We start from the raw sequence: 16,882 nt of genomic DNA, 5'->3' as shown, positions 1-16,882 counted from the left end.
TCCACTTGCGCGCGTCCAGCGACTCCTCCGTGTCCGAGCACGGCGTGGTGGTGCCGTGCTGTGCCGACAAGTGGTCGGCGTTCGTGGACCTCAGTTACGGCCACGTGACGCACGGGCGCGAGCGACACGCGTCGGCGCGCAAGAACGCCGCGTCGACGTTCGAGCTGAGCAGAGGCGCGAACTGTAAAAACGGCGGCCCGGCCCACCCGAGGCCCCCCCAGTCCAAAGCGCGCCCCAAAAACAACCACAGCAAAACGTTACCGTGTAACGCTCAGAAGGAGCGCCCCGTCTCCAAAGACGCTCGGTGTCCAGAAGGACAGTGCGAAACCGTCGCCACGTTGAAGTTGACTTGCGACGTCGAGGAGACGCCGGCCGAGCGCAAAAGGCCCGCGAAATGTGTGGAAAATGTCGCAGGGTCGCGTTCCGCGGATGAGGTTACCGCCACCTTGCCGCCGAAGCCGGGCAGCGAGGTCGCCCACTCGCACGCCGACCCCGAGAGCACGGGGGACACTCACAAGAAAGCCATTTTCGCCTCCAGCCTTTTAAAGAACGTCATCTCCAAGAAAATGCGCTTCGAGCAGGAGCGTAAAATGGAGAGGGGCGAGGTCCGAGACCCCCCCAGTTTTACGCACAAACACAGGGAAGCCCTGGACGCGTCAGAAACAGGCTCGGCTTGTGCCGTTCTTAGTTCGGACGAACCGGTCGAGGTGGCGGACATCGTCTCCGACAATGACTGTAACAAGGAGGACGGCGGGCCGCGCGCGGCCACGCCCGTTCAGGACAACGGAGCGGAGCTTCCCGAGGACGCAGCGGGACCGACTTTTAAACCCGACGCGTGCGAAGCCAAGAAGGGAGCCCTGGCACGCAGCGAGAACAGCGCCTTCAAATCCTGGAAGGATGGCGAGCAGCGGGCGGGCGACGCGGAGCGCGGCGCACATGAAACCGAGGCGGGGGACGCGCCTCGGCCGCCGGAGGTCGTCGGGGACGGGGGGCGCGAGTCTGTCAACAGCAAGCTAACGAAGATGTCGCTCTTGTACGTGCCGAGCTCCCAGCTCCTCGCCAAGGACCGGGAGGGGGAGCGAGTGACCCCGCGGCCCGCGGAGCGAGGAGAGGCCAGGAGGGCCCCGGAGATCAAAATCCGGATACGCAGCGTGAAGGAAGACATCGCCAGCCTCCTGACCCCCAATATCGCCCACGCGCCGCTCAAACCCACGTACGAGTCCAAGTGCCAGATGCCGTCGCCGTCGGACCGCGTGCCCCATTTCACGGTCAGGGACATCAGGGACAATAAGTGCAAACTGCAGACGCCCATTCACCAGGTGCGCGACGTGCGCAAGCTGGTCAAAAGCTCGTACCGTTTAGTGTCGCCAGACGGCGGCGACAGTAAACCCCCCGGGGCCCCGTTGTCGAGGTCAGAGGGCAAGACGTCGAAAAAGGAACCGGATAAGAAGTCGTCCCAGGTGCCGATGGTCATCAAGTGCCAGTCCGTGAACACGAACACGAACACGGCGGGCAGCGCTGCGTGCGTAAAGCAGCACCACGTCGGCGGCCAGTCCGAGTTCCAACTGAAGATCGAAGCGAAAACGTCCAAGCCGAAGCAGGACAGAGCCGCCGACTGCGCCGACAGGAGGCCCGAATCCAAAGCGACCAATCACGTCGCGCTGGAGAAGCTGAGGGCGGCGGTGAAAACGATGGAGCAGCTCTACGTGTTCGACCGCAACGAGTGGAAGCGCAAGACGCAGGCGCCCCTCCCGGTGGCGGACAGCCACGTCCTGTCGCTCATCACCAGCGAGGAGCACAGTGGCGACACTTTCAATAACGGATGCGTGTTCAGGTTTGACAGGAGCCCCAAAGCCCCTCTTGCCGGCGGTGGGTCCAGCGTCAGTGTGCTGCAGCCCGCTCCGGCTGTCAAAAATGCGCCCCCCAAAACCCCTCTTTCCTTAAAAATAACGCCCCCTGAAACAAACATGTGCAAGAGCAAATCGGCGCCAGCGCTGGACCCTGAGAACTACTTAACCATCCCATTCAAAGTCTGTGCCAAAGAGGTCCGGCCTGCCCCTCCCGGCGCCAAGGCATCCAGCCAGGCCAGCAGCGCAGGGGCCAAGTGTTCCCATCAGTCCCTCAAACCTTCGCCCATCATCATGGAATCCTGGAGCCCACAGAGCCCCACCGCGGCCGCCACCTTTTTCCACCACCCTCTGGCCGCGCCCCAGGTCATCTGCGTCTCCCCCTCGGTGGCGCCCGCCATGCCCGTGGCGGAGGCTGTCCATCAGACGCAGAGGAAGATGCTGCTGGATCCCACCACGGGACACTACTACCTGGTGGACACGCCGGTGCAGCCGGCCACCAAGCGGCTGTACGACCCAGAGACGGGGCAGTACGTGGACGTGCCCGTCACCCCTCCTCAAGCATTTACCCCCATGCCGGTGCCCCTCTCCCCCCTGGCGCTCAACCCGGCTGCCGCGTTTGCCCCCACATACATGATCTACCCAGGCCTGCTGTCTTCGCCGACCACTTTTGCCGCTCACCCTCCTTCCGTTTCACACTCGGAGGGCGACGAGGTGTCGGAGGGGGCAAATGGCAAAGAGGCGGGGGCGGGCAGCGCCTGCCTCCTCCCACAGGGCGCGGCCGAGGAGGCAACACTACCCCCTGGAGGGAAACCGGTCATCAGCATCACAACCCAGCAAGGCCCCCGCATCATTGCCCCGCCCTCTTTTGATGGAACTACCATGAGTTTTGTTGTAGAGCACAGATAACCAGCAAATAGAAACCCGTAAGTGCTGTTAACATTCACGTTCGTTTCTTCTTTTTTTTTTGTCCCAAAAATTTATAAAAAAAAAAAAATTCTATTAAAAAAAGACACAGTCTCTTCAAGTCAAAGCGAAGTGATTGTCATTGTGAAACGCAACACACGGTGACACAACAAAACGTGTAACCTGTCACCCTTGGTGAGCAGTGGGCAGCCATGTGTGGGGACGGTCACCTCAGTGCCACCTTGGTAGCTCGGGATTCGAACGGGCAACCTTCTGATTACGGGTCCGCTTCCTTTCCCGCTAGGCCGCCATGGTTTTAATGTCCGTAGGAACACATTGCTTATCCACAGAGGCTCAGACTATTGGCCTTGAACAAAATGTCTTTGTTTAGCATGCTTGAAAAGATACTGGCACGGTTTGGGCACTATTGGAAGGAATGTGTTTGCTGTTTCATTTCATTCCAAAACCTGACAGTTGCGTCTGTTTTAAGCAGTTCCAATTTTGAAAGAGTAGCGCATGTATTTTTTAAATCCGAGGTTGGGGCCAAACCTATTGTGTTTTTATAACTTTTTTTATATCTGGTGATGCGTTTAAATGCTTTTGCTCACATTAAGGAGGGAGTGGAGAGAGTGTATTCCCATGGTAAACGCCGCTATACCCTGCAGAATATTTCAGCGATTCAGTGGATCCCTGCCAGTGTCTGGTGCTCAAAATATTGATGTTAAGTTTTCACCCTGACGCCTCCTTGACAGCGATACGAACGATTGGTTCCAAGCCTGGCGCTGTGGTGAACCATTCAGAATAAGCTATACATAGACCATCTATCCTTAGTAATTCATGGATGAGCACTGCCGATAGTCAGTGTGCTGGCGAGGGGAGAAAGCTCCTCTGCATCCACCCTTTACTGCCAGGTACTTGTTGTATTGTAGTAAAGAGCCCGTGTCGGTGAGCTCAGTCAGTGAGTATTAATTAAGCTGCCGGAACATATCACTGTAAACCGAGCCCTGCGCTAGTAGCTGCTCGGCACAGAGTGCGCACTCCTGGTTTCTCCATCTGGACAGTGATGTGCTGGTGAGATTAGAAAAAAAAAAAAAAACAGTAATAGCTCTTTAAAAATGTATTAAAAATGATTGTTTCTTTCCATTACATTCCTTGGTAATTTTATGTAATTGTCTATAGTTATTAAAAGCTACACACATAAATATAGTACAGTATAGTACACATAAAATAGTACATATTTGAAATAAAAAAAAATACACAGGCAAAGTTCAAAAGTTCAAGAGCTTGCATGTCCACTAGTGAGACGGTTCAGCCCGCCTGACCCCTTGATCTTCTGTGCGTGCCTCTTGGTTATTCACTCGCACACACTGAAAACTGGCGGGCGTACACACGCACACCCAACGTGTGGAGGATAAATGTAATCCCGCGCTTCGCATCGTGTCGTGGCAAGGCGTTGGAATGGCCAGAGAAGCGGAGCAGAAGGGGGATTAGGAGTGGAAAGAGGGAAAAAGGGCGAGTGAGAGTAAGAGAGAGCGGGACAGAGAGGGGTTAGCAGCGCGCAGACGCTTGCCTGCGCTAGTGGTCGTGAGGAAAGGTCAGCCCGTGTGAAGTATTTGTTGTGCTGATGCAGGCGGATGACAGCTGCTGGGAGCGATCAGTCGGAGGTCTGGGGGCCTTGGGGGGGGGGGGCTGTGGCGAGTGGCTGCACTTTTTTTAGGCCCCCGCTAGTGCGGCTTGGACATCCAGCCTCTGCACAATAGACACGGAAAGAGCACGGCACACACTGGGTCATGGGTAACCTTTTGACCCGCCTTTTGCGTGAAGCACCATGGCAACACTCTTTGCACTATTGTGCACTATTACGAGCTTTCTAGGCACGATGCAAGCGAAGGCGCTTGTACTATGCACACTGGGAATCGAGAGGCTCGCATGTGTGCCACCATAAATTCAAGTTTATGGACATGCTCATCAGAATTATGTATAGCACTGACCTGTCTGAAGAGGCACTTGCTGAGAAACGTAATGCGCCGGGGATGGCGAGTGGAGACTGGTTTAATTTATTTCACTCTCCGGCTCAGAGAATACATTGTATATTATATTTCAGTCAGTAATTGTTCTTCTGTTTAATTTTGTAATCATTTTAATATCACCACATGTACTTGCAAAGTTGCCTTTGTTTTATAGCATGTCATTTTATCATTTTAAGCTTAAATATTTAAAGAAATTGTTTTTTTGGTGCTATTGATCATTTTTAGGATTTTAATAATTTAATAGCGTAATTAATAACATTCTTTTAAATAAAATTTTTGATAAGTAGTTTTATTGAAGTGATGGGTTAAAGAGACGATTTTTACTTCTACTATTATTATTTTACCTGGACATACAGTATGTGGTACTCAGTGTGCACTGTTTATCATAAATGTTTGTGTAGTGGACCCAGCACCACTCAAACATTTTAGTATTAAGAATTTAGAAACTGAATATATTACTCACATCTGTGCATTCTATGAATTCTTCCATTGACTCTGTCATATTGTGTCACCATGTTTGTACAGTAGCCCAGAAGGGACTGAATGAAACGAGTCCCTTGTATTTTTAACATCTATGTGACATCTATTTTATATTTTGATAATTTTATCTAATTCCACCCCATATCTTTGTTTGCCACAGGTTTCTGGAACATACACTGGTTCCTTCTGTCCATAATTCCCCAGAGACATGCTGTCCACTGTTTCTGTCTTCAGTAGCAGAACTGTTTCCTGTAAACTCAACTCCATTTCCTGTGCAGTTGCTTCATGATGCAGTGTTAAATTGATGCAAGTGATGCCAGCTACCGATTAATTACACAATACATACAATACAAGTTAGGCTGCAGTACTTTGGGAACTAAAAAACTACTGGCTCATTTATAAGCCCTTGTCAACCCCTTTTGTGAATCATATGTGATCTTGATGTGTTCATTACTAGAAGCAAAATATATATGATCTTTATTGAATTTCTCATTTCAATACAGTTTGTATGTTTTTTTTGTTTTGTTTTCTAAGCTCTACCCAATTACGTTCTTTCCCAGTAAAAAAGAGTGTTTAAGACATTCAGTTCAATGGGACATTCATCCATTCATTCTTCCATCCATCCATTCATCCAAGGCACACTATCCCTCCACTGCTGTGTTGAAGGTTACTATAATTTTGAACTGCCACATGACGTCATTTCTTTTGTAAATACAACGGAGCTATTAGGTCTTAGATAAGCATTATATGACCACAAAGACGAGACCAATTTCACCTCTTTCAGCCAGAATCACTGCTGTCACTTGCCCAGTCATCCATTGCTGCTTTTCTTGGCCTTACAAAACCTGTGAGTTGTTGACGTGTTTCTACAACATCCTCATTTCTCCCATTTTATACACTGTTGAAGCACAAACACAGAAACACAGAAAATGTGTTCCTGTGGGTAGTGGAAATCTGGCTACTGTCCTTGAATGTGAGGCTGTCCGGAGAAGCCACTCCATGAAGTCCGAGTAGCTGCTGGGCTTCAGTGAAGCCAGAAAGAGTCAGAGGATAAAGATGATTAATGGGAGTCTAATGAGGGCGCGTGGAGAGAACGTTTCTGAGAGTGTGTATGTGCGTGTGTGAATACTGAGTGCAATGGTAAGGTCATGTTGTATAGTTAATGATTGGACAAGGCGGACTGTATGTTCTCGCTGAGCGGACTCTTGACTCATTTGGCAATTCATGATTGTATAATTGATTCAATATTGTTTAAGTGACAGATATGTGCATTTCATGTAAAACCTTTGACTGCTAATGTTATTGACACAGCAATCCAGTGTACCGAATCTGCTATGAAGGAGCCATTAATTGCTATTTGTATGACTGGTTCATAAAGCTTCAAACTGGCTGCATGCTGTTGTTTCCAAAGCCTGTCTAGAGGAGCCTTGGCAGGAATCCCCCTGCACACTGCTGAATGTGCTAAATATAGGGCCGTTATAGAGAGGTCATTCATCTCAACAGAGGTCAGCCGGGAGAGAGTTCTCAATGAATGGAACTCCATGGAGGTAAATGACTACGGGGATTACATTTGCATTTCTAAACGTGCATTTCATTAAATACAAGTCATCTTGATTTGATCTTACTTTTGCACAATTAAAAAAAAGCTACTGTACCATCACCTATCATTGTAGCCTGCTAGTAAGCGGTTTTAAAAGCAGTAAAGGATGCTGTACATTACACCTAAACAGTCCATTTTAAAATAATTTCTAATTGTGTTTTTTTACACTTTCCCTCATACATGCCCAACTTGTACCTGTGCATTTTGTCATCCACTGCAAGCTCTGCCAGAGTACATGGAGCTGCTGGTCAGTCTATTTTCCTGCATTTTTTTAATGTTCAGATTTGCAAGATAGGTATAGGCAAAAAAATTGTCATTGATTTTAGGGGATCACAAAATGAATCAGTATCAAAAAGCTGTGATACAACACAACTCCAAGCCAAGAATTTTAATATTTAGTTACAGTGAAATATTTCTTGAAGGCCAAGGATTTATGCTGATGCACAATGGATATATGCGTATCCTTAGTGGTGTGTCCCGCAGTGACGCTTTTGTCACTGGTTTCGTGATTCACTCAGAGTGCTCTATTTTCAAAGTGACACTAAAAACACATCATTAGGTGCAAAGCGTGAGCATAAAACAAGAAAGATCTATATAATTTTCATGGATATTTTTTTTTTAGAATTTTTGGTGTCCAAATTGAGCCAACAGTTTCGTACAGTTCAGGGACTCCTTCAAGCAGCCCTATCCCACCAATGAAATAATCAAGGAAACATCGATTTTCCCTTTGTTGAGGTGACACATGATCAAGGCTTGTGCTGATGGAAGTTTAAGTTGGTGTTTGTCACATTGAGAAGGTCAGAAGGATGTTGAGATGAAGTCAAGTGGCTGCCTGGAAGTACAACAGGAGGGACACTGCTGCTGCTTCACAATGGATAAGATGGGCTCTATAAAGGATGTATGAAAAGAAGACTGACACTCAAGCTTTGTTGTCAATGTAATAAAATGAATTGTAAGCTGATGCGACATCCACTAACATGCTAATTTTTCTGTGTTCCATTACACACAATAAAACAATACAGTAATTTTGATAAGCCATCTATTTTGGTACTTGTTTCCCTATTTTAGATGTTTTGGGGATAAGGATGCTAAAAATGTTCAATGTGTAAGCTGTAAATATCTTTAAAAGTCTAGAGAGAGAGAGAGTGAGAGAGAGATGGCAGCAGTTGTTGGGGTACGTTTCATTGATTTACACTGCAAGGCTTCTGGCCGCTTGGATGTCTGCCCGTGTGCAAGGTAAGCTTTCCAAGGGCCACTGTAACATCAGCCGGCACATGGCATTAGCCCCACCTGACAGTTTGTGCCTTTGTTGACATGGTTGTCATGGTACAGGCCAGACTGACAGACATCCCCTTGCCCCCAGCTGCTCCACTGTGTCCGTGGCGACAGGCCGTGACGACCCGCCTGTCAGGCTCAGTGACAGCTGCCACCCAGTGGATGATCCTAGCTGCATCCTAGAGCCAGCAGAGCCAGTAAAATAACAATCTCACCAAACCTCACCAGGTTTCATTAACACCCCCACCACCCGCTTCCAAACACACACGCACACACTTTTCCTAAAAAAAAAAAGTAAGGTGCTGGCACCTCCGGCATCCTCTGACTCCTTCACTTGGCTTCGATCCTGGAGTTTCCCAAATGTGGACAGGGGGCGCAAGACTCTGTCCTGGGTTATGTTTCACCTGTCTTAATTATGTGCCATTTATGAGTGGGAGATGGTGGCAGGCATTTGCTGTAAATGTATCCTCACATTTGCAATCCAGCTACGCAGATATGTGCCTTTGATGTAGTTTAGGAAGACTTTTAAAGCTGAAAGCTTGTCCCTTATTTACAGCTTAAAAATAGAATGCTAAAATGAAGCATAGAATTCAATTTTTGACATGTAATATTTTTTCTAACACTCCTTAGAAAGTGTTAGAAAGACAAAAATATATCTATGTAAGCCACCTGTGTATCAGTTTCTCATATTGAAGAAACTGAAAAAGCTTGAATTCATATCATAAAGTCATAAAAATTACATTATTCATTTCAATGAGATAACATAATCAGATAAAAAAACAATTATTTTCAGTCCAATGTAATGTTTCATTAGAGGTAAATGATCTTCATGCTGCTCAACTGCTTATTCTTTTTACATTATTATTTTACCAATGAATTACCCTGCTGTAATGGCTACTGGATGAAGTGAAACACGTGCAAAATTTGACATTTGCAAATGCAAATATGTGGTAAATGAAAACAGAAATAACTTAATTTAAAATCAACCCACAGTTCAGAGACAAAATGTATTTTCTTTCATTATCACATTCACTTTTTGAAAGTCGGTCAGTTTGCCACTGCAGCTGTTTTTGCAATTCTCTAAACATTTGTCTATTCGTAGTTCAGTGTGAAATGAAGCACATTTTTATATATATACACATACACAAACATGCATATAGATATCATTTGGGTACTGGGCTTTAGTCAGTGTACAGTACTCAGTGATATTTACATGTAATTTTATAAAAAAACAAATTCATAAGGCCGACAAATCCATGGTCAACAAATGTGCTGAAAAAGCAACTTTCACAACAAAAAAAGTTTAAATAGACTGATGCATGTAAACATGTTGTCTTTTGTCATAAAATTGTGTTGGTCCCTAGCTCGGCTAGTTTGCAGTTTTCAATTGAAGTGTGTTAGATGACGATAATAAATAACTGTGTGGAGGAGGGGGGCAAGATGGAGCTCTGACTTTAACAGTGCAAAAAGGTATAACTCTGGAAATACGCACGCCAGACTAACTTCAGATTTGTCAACCTGTGCTACTTGTGAGTAACAGTTGTTTCAGGCCGGCTGTTTTTTTGGAATCACTATTAACCCAGAGCCCCTAGGACTAAGCTGCTCTCACTGAAAGCCTTAAATGACCCCCCTTCTCCAGCTTCTCTTGCATGTTTTCTGTGAAACTGCTCTACCAGCCGCTCTCCCCGTGCACACGTTTGCACATGTTGGAGTTCTCCTGGTGCAGGGGGAACTCAGAGCCTGCCACCAGGGCGCTCTTTCCTCTCCTGGACGCAAAGGTCTTTCCTTGTGGAAGCTTCTCAAATTTAGCCAGCTTCTCCCTGTAGGATAAACCAAAAACTTGTGACTAATACCAGGGTCCACTGAGCAAATTGTGCTGCGAAGAAACATTCCAACGTAAACCATCTGCATTAAATCCACTGTGGGTGCATTTGAAACGTAGGAAGCTAGATGTTACCTAAAGGGGAAGGTCGCTTTCTCCATCTGAATGCACACCAGGAATGGATACTCAGAGAACTGGACAGTGGTGATGAAGTCCAAACCAGCCTCAGTCTCAAAGCTCACCTCCATGCCCATGCTAGCAAAGTCCATGTCCACGGTCACATTGCCTGTAACTACCAGAGCTCCCCTTTAAAAGAAACAAAAAATTACATCACAGTTTAAGGTGAAAGACATTAAGGAACTTTAATGGTAATTAAATACAACAATGCTGAAATTGTGAAATTCTAATTTGAATAATTTTTATAAATGTTTATGAAGCTCTGTGTCAGTACATTGTACTCTGGTCTGATCTTGCGAAATGATCAGTGCCTGGGGTTGTTTCACTCTATAGATAGTCTGTCCATCTGTTAGGTGGAGCACAGCAACCTCTACTGATCCACACACCTGCCTGTGCCAGTTCTATTCGCCTGCCACCATCGCTACAACCAAATGCTGGCCAAAATACACAGGGAAGACAAAGAGCGGGCTGACGTGACCTCTGTGGTGAAATCTGAAAATATGTGATTTACCAGGGCATGACACCCTCCTATGCCGGTGGCTGTTAAGACGAACACACATCATATCTAGCATAGGCATTTAATCAAGAAACATGGTTCAAACCTGCTGTTGATGCTGGTCTTTGATTCACGGTACCACAGACTGATCTCCATTCCACCTGATATGTCAATTGCCAAACCACCCTGGAACTCTGCAGAGGCCTTAAGTCCAGATTGTAGCTGAATGACCTGAAAAAAGGAAGAAAAAAAACAATCAGTGTATATATATATATATAGGGTGAAGGGATTGTCATTTTGCACAGTTAAGAACAACTGCCCATGTGGATAACATATAAAAATGATTTAAAATGTTTTATCTTGGCTTTCCTCAAGACTCTATCTGCCCCTCTGATAGCAGGAACTGCAGCACCAACCTGTGAATGATCAGTCAGCAGAATGAGGCCTTTAACAACACTGATAGGGTCACCAGACATGGAGAAGATCTTGGACATGAGATCACTGTAGCCCTTGAAGAAGGTGACTGGTCGGAGCTGGATGTTGAAAAGTAGTGCAGACATGCCAGCGTACGACTCAAGGTCCTCCTCGCCCTCGTCGGCTGTGGCAGCAATCAGAGTCTCTAGCCCCTGGGCTTCCAGTGCCACCTATTATTATATTTCAGATTAACAGCCAAAAATGCACACAGTTGTTTTATTTGCAAAGGTAACGTATTTCTGAGCTGAAGAAATGCATTCAAAAATTATTCATGTCACTCTGTGGAAAGATCCAATACCTGAAGTCCATGAAGGAAGGCACCGTTGCTTTGGCCATAGATGTTCATGTTGCTCCTCCTCATGATCCCCGAGCCAGAATAGAGGATATCCAGACTGTAGGTGGATGTGACATCCACAGTTTCTAAAGAGATACTTAAAAGTTAACGAGTGGCTTTCAGAGAAAACATATCATTGAGCGAAAAATGTAGTTTAATCAAAGTGTCTGATGGTCACTTACGTGCCATGAACCCTGCATATGCAGAAGATGAACCAGCCTTGGCAAAGCGGTTGTAGTTGTGAGAGATCATGTCCTTCATGACTTGCCTGACCGTTTTACTGAAAATGATACAATCATTAAAGACCAGTTATCAAGATTATGTTGATAATGAGTGAAAATAAAACGAAACAGGATAACAGTAGGTGGAAGTTCTCCTGACACTCACCTGACGGGCATTTCAAAGCGCAGAATGTCCTGGACCTTAGACAACATGTATTTGTTCATCTCGTGAGGCAAATGGCCAATGGAAAGCAGAAGGTTCTTCACCTCCATGAATGATGGGTTGGTGCTGAAAATGACATCGGCAGCGGCCACCCTCACATTCTTTTCATAGACACGTCGGTTCTGGTGGTAAATCCGATTCAGAGTACGTTTCACCTAAAAGTTCAAAGCAACAAATTGGTTAAATGATAGCAGGAGATGACTGTTGATGTGTACTTTCCTGTTTGTTTCTATTGTGATTTCAATGGGTTTGAATCTGCTGTTCCAACCACATACATTATTCTACCTTCTATTCTAAGTGTTAATCTTGCATTTTGCTCTCACTTTTTAATTTTATTTTTGGATTTATGGATTGCCTATCAGCCATTGTATAATATTTTATAAAGTGTACATTTTACTTAAACACATTTGTTTAGTTCTCATCAATGTCAGTCCTGATATCCCCAATGTAGATGCCACACCAATGAAATGAACAGGAGTGGTTTTTACTGTTAGAAAACGCAAAACTGTATCATTTGTATCCCGTACCTCATCAGTGATGAGCTCCATATCATATCTTGGCAGGGCCGTGATGGCGATGTTGCTGTAGGCCCCAACCTCTGACTCTGCAAATTCAGTCAGCAAGGGGATCGCTTCAGGCAGCAGGGCATTTTTCAGGGCCAGCAGGTACATCTGGACCTCAGCCTCATCCTTCATATTACGTGGGCCCTCCAAGATCAGCTTCTTGGCCTGAACTACAGCCTGCAGAGTACATGCAACAACTCAATGAGCATGTAAAGATCCCTTCTGAAATACATCTGGAGCAGGTTTCAAGCCCTACCGGGAGATCACAGCTTCCTCTCTCACAAAGCTTTTGCACAAGGGCTCCCATGATGATGACCACAGATTCCTTGATGTCATTGTTGGCAATCTTTCCCTTTAAAATATTCTAAAAAAATAAAGCACAACTTATAGTATGCATAGTATTTTATTTCATGCTTATCCACAATATGCAAGTAATTAGGCTATGTAACCATGAATCTATTTATCTGCACTTGTGTGATGTAAAAACCCTTAGGGGATCTAATATATAGGGGAAGTATACTCACTAGCAATGCCTGCAGCATACTCTCAGATGGGTGGGAGGCGAAGCCACACGCATAAAGGAAACGCTCCTGCAGGACCAGCTCATCTTTTTTTGTAAAGTCCAGGAATTCCAGAATGGCTTCCAGAGATGCAGTAGTTTGGGTCGAGGTGACAGCATCTACTAACTGAGGCCTGAATGGAAAAAGGGACCAGTTCATAGTATGAGTAAACTGGTAAATAGTATAAAACACTGTGCCAATACGGTGCATGGGATTTAAAGAAAATAAGGCAAGTTTACTTGTGAGTTCCAGTTTAATATAGCATCCACGTGTTTGCATATAGAATAGCATAAATTAGACAACTTAGATTAAAACAGCAAAGTAATATTTTTTAACTACTGTAATGAGAAAAACACATTAAACAAATAACAGCTACAGTTGACTTTTTCTGTGCATCCATACACAGGGCGTCTAATAAATGCCATGAATGTAAATGTAAAAATTGAACAAAATTTTAAAAATAAAATGTATACAGGCACACACACACACACACACACACACAGGATTCTTAACAATCCTAGAATTAAATACACAACTCCTCTATATTATTCAGTAACTAATGATATTAATACAGTAACTACATGGCCATGGCATAAGTGAGGGACACAGTGTGTGGACGAGTACTTACAGTGCTGTCTTACTGCAGCCCTTCAGAACATTTACAATCTCAGCCTTGTTGGCCTTCCTCAGGCCCTGAATGAGAGTTAGGAAGGCACGAGGGGCTGTGGCTGTGGACAGCCTATCCGGTTCCAGATCTTTCCGCAGTCTCTTCCACAGTTCTGACAGCTAGGAGAACAGAATGTCATTCTAGGAGACTCTGGCCGTGAAAAGTCCTTTAATGCAATATTTAATGACCGACCCTGATGCATTGGGATCTGAATGTGTTGAAAAGAATTAACACCCACTCACCGATGGGCACCCTTTGCACTGGGGTTTGACCTTTTCGGCCATAAGGCCCACAGATATGAGTTTGGGATCCACTGATTTGACCACGCCGGCTGCGTCTTTCCCAGCAACCTCCCTGGGCCCTGCCTCAGTTGTGCGCAATTTCAAGGTTTGTCTAAAAAGACAGATTCCTCACTCAAAAAGGTCCAAACAACATTCGAAAAAACCCAATATGCAGCATTAGAGATTTACTTAAAAACCATAAGTGATTTACCTGGACGTGACTTTAGCAGAGGCTGTGTAGCGAGCATTGAGGGCCAGAGTGTGCACCTCCTCAGATGTTGCAGACTTGATAAAACTGTCCTGGAGAGTGATGGTTGTAACTGAGGTCGACTTTTCACTCACTCCCAGGACCTGAAAAATCGAGCGAGGGACAGAGAGTTGTCTTTCGATGTTCTATATAGCAGCCCTGGGGGCTCCTAATGTCTTGAAATTCCGGGCTGAGCTCACATACCGTACTGTGCGTGGTGAAGCTGGTCTCGGAGGTTTTACAGCTGTCCATGATCTTGGTTCGGGTCACCTGGCCTTTTGCTGCCTTGTACTCCACGTGACACTTTCCAGACACGTCTGCCTGTAGAGAGAACGAAGCCACAGTCAGGCCCACAGCCGTCCTGAACACTGCACGTAATATTTCTGTCCAGGTGAGCGCATCGGAAAAAATGTGGCAATACCTCAAGCATCTTTCCGGACTTCATTTGCACCATCAGCATGCTAGCCAGACCTCTCTTCAGGTTCTTGATGATGGGGGGGTCAGTCTTGTAGGCAAAGAGGCTTCTCACCTAAGAGAGAGTGTTTTTTTTTTTTTAGTATTACGTGATGAATGCAACTTATGATAAAAAAACACAAATGTGACATTTGCCTCGTCTTACCTTTTATTTAAAATTTAAAAAACTTGGCAATGTAATGACAAGCTATCACACCCACTCAGATGATTCATTATGGCACTTTAACAGCTTAACAAGCACTAAACATCATAGCATGTGGCAGCAGCACTGTAAAAATGTCTCGTTGAGAAAACTCAAAATTTCACAGAAACTTTCTGCACAGTTTTCAAACCATGTAGTTCCAAAAACAAATCATCTGAAAACTATATAATTAGTTGTTGGAAATGGGCCCTCGTTGCAGGGTTGGTAGTAGTCAAGTGTGTAACATGCGCACCTGTGAACCACAAGACCACAAAGCCACAGGTTCGATCCCCACTTACTACCATTGTGTCCCTGAGCAAGACACTTACCCCTGAGTGTCTCCAGGGGGGACTGTCCCTGTAACTACTGATTGTAAAGAGCCCTGGATAAGGGCGTCTGATAAATGGCATAAATGTAAACAAAAAAAATTACATTAAGTTGCCTTGAAATTTTGAGTTATTTCAATTTTTTTACAGTTAGGCTGTTTTTTTTTTAAACCCTCATAATATCTGACAAACATTCAACAAAAGAACTCGACAGCTTTAACACAATGCTCTGTAAGTTGCTCTGGATAAGGGTGTCTGATATATTCCATAAATGTAAATGGATATATGTACCTTCCCTGATTTCCAAGAAACCACAAACGGCCTCTGCAGGGTTGCAAGTTTCTGTTTTCCAAGGATGCCCTCGGTTGAGGAGCCCTCGAAGATGTTCTTCCCAGAGGAGCGTGGCACGGCATTCTCAATCGTAACATCTGACATCTGTGAACCAAAGCGGGCAACAGCAGATAAACCATCATGGTGGGAGATAACGCAATCACAAGTTCAAATGGAAAACAAGGCTATAAATGAAAATGAAAATGAAAAAAAGAATAATTTAGAGATCATTTCTTTTTTGTACCTCTATTCTGAGGAGCTGCTCGTCTTCATTGTTGGGGTTCCTCCACACCAGGCTGATGTCGACTCCGCTGGAGATGCGGAAGTTGGTGCTGCCCTGCTTTGACCCCTGGGCTCGGTCCAGCAGGACCTCTGTGCTGTAGCTGAATCTGTACAGCCGGTCATTGTTCACCCTGAGCGCCACACTAGCACCTGAAAAAACACGAGAAGGAGACCAAAAACCGCAGGGGAGTGAGGAACAAATTGAGAACAGAAAGTAGAAGAAGATGGGGGTTAGAAAGTAACCCTTCCTTTCATTTTCCTTGGGCCACTTGTTAGATCTTCTTTGACTGGTCCATCTATTGGTAATTGAGTGTCAATGGCACTTGATATCTGATTAAAGCCAGGAACTGACGTGGAAGCTTCAACACTAGATGGCAAGCGAGGCTAAAGGTTCCATGAGCTTCAGGTTTTATCTCATTATTTCAGACATTGATTTCTTGTGAAACAGGAATTAGTGATGAGCTCATTCTCTGATAAACCCCACAGCTTCCTACATTTGGATTTAAATGGCAGCAAACGAACAGAACAACGTCCATGTCCACTTCAGGTGACGCGAACATGAATGAATGAACAGTGCCTGCCAATCACATAAATATGAATTCCACCTAATCAGGACTGACGTGTCACTCCAGGATTGCATCACTGCACCAGGCAACGGTGCCTTCGGAGGCTCTAGAATAATAAAATCCTTTTGAAATAGAAGTGTTCGAAAAATCCAAATCTGATTATTTGGACTATTTTTTAACTTCTGCCTGTTTAATAACGAATACTCGAGACCGAATGAATGAGAAAGAAAGTAAAACCTTGATAATGAACATTGTGTTCAGCAGTAGATTAGATTCATTTGACTTTATAATGGTACAGAAATGTGGTATTTTTTTATGTTTTTTTTTTCCTATCTGTGTTCCAGATCTGATTCCACAGCAGCGGCGGCAGGAGAACCGCGGAGATCACTCACCTCCGGAGGCGGCGTGGGAAGCGGCGGCGGCGGCGGCGGCCACGCAGAGCAGCACGGCGACCAGGCGCGGCGGGTGCATGGCGGGGTCTGCGGAGGGTTCGAGAGGACACGGGGAAGCTCGCCTGCGT

The 16,882-nt window shown here is 45.5% G+C and overlaps 2 protein-coding genes across 2 annotated transcripts in view; one reads left to right on the top strand and one right to left on the bottom strand.

Moving 5' to 3' along the window:
- Positions 1 to 5,748, top strand: part of LOC114787778 (uncharacterized protein C4orf54-like) — a 6,836-nt gene extending 1,088 nt beyond the window's left edge. The window contains exons 1-2 of the mRNA XM_028975628.1: positions 1 to 2,773; positions 5,424 to 5,748. The exon at positions 1 to 2,773 is cut by the window's left edge and continues 1,088 nt beyond it. Of these exons, the coding sequence (XP_028831461.1) occupies positions 1 to 2,756 (2,756 nt within the window). The 3' untranslated portion in view covers positions 2,757 to 2,773; positions 5,424 to 5,748. The remainder of the gene's footprint in view (positions 2,774 to 5,423) is intronic.
- A 3,574-nt stretch (positions 5,749 to 9,322) lies between these two features.
- mttp (microsomal triglyceride transfer protein) lies at positions 9,323 to 16,882 on the bottom strand. The gene is made up of 18 exons (XM_028977476.1): positions 16,755 to 16,882; positions 15,759 to 15,946; positions 15,476 to 15,619; positions 14,625 to 14,732; positions 14,408 to 14,524; positions 14,168 to 14,307; positions 13,918 to 14,068; positions 13,637 to 13,794; positions 12,973 to 13,141; positions 12,705 to 12,812; positions 12,413 to 12,625; positions 11,829 to 12,040; positions 11,624 to 11,721; positions 11,406 to 11,527; positions 11,050 to 11,277; positions 10,740 to 10,864; positions 10,096 to 10,266; positions 9,323 to 9,958 (listed from the first exon to the last, which is right to left on the bottom strand). The coding sequence occupies exons 1-18, from the start codon at positions 16,831 to 16,833 to the stop codon at positions 9,808 to 9,810; spliced, it is 2,682 nt and encodes an 893-aa protein (XP_028833309.1). The 5' UTR covers positions 16,834 to 16,882; the 3' UTR covers positions 9,323 to 9,807.

This window comes from Denticeps clupeoides, chromosome 4 (assembly GCF_900700375.1).
Source record: "Denticeps clupeoides chromosome 4, fDenClu1.1, whole genome shotgun sequence".
NCBI classification, from domain to species: Eukaryota; Metazoa; Chordata; class Actinopteri; order Clupeiformes; family Denticipitidae; genus Denticeps; species Denticeps clupeoides.
This window is presented reverse-complemented; position numbering and strand designations above follow the sequence as displayed.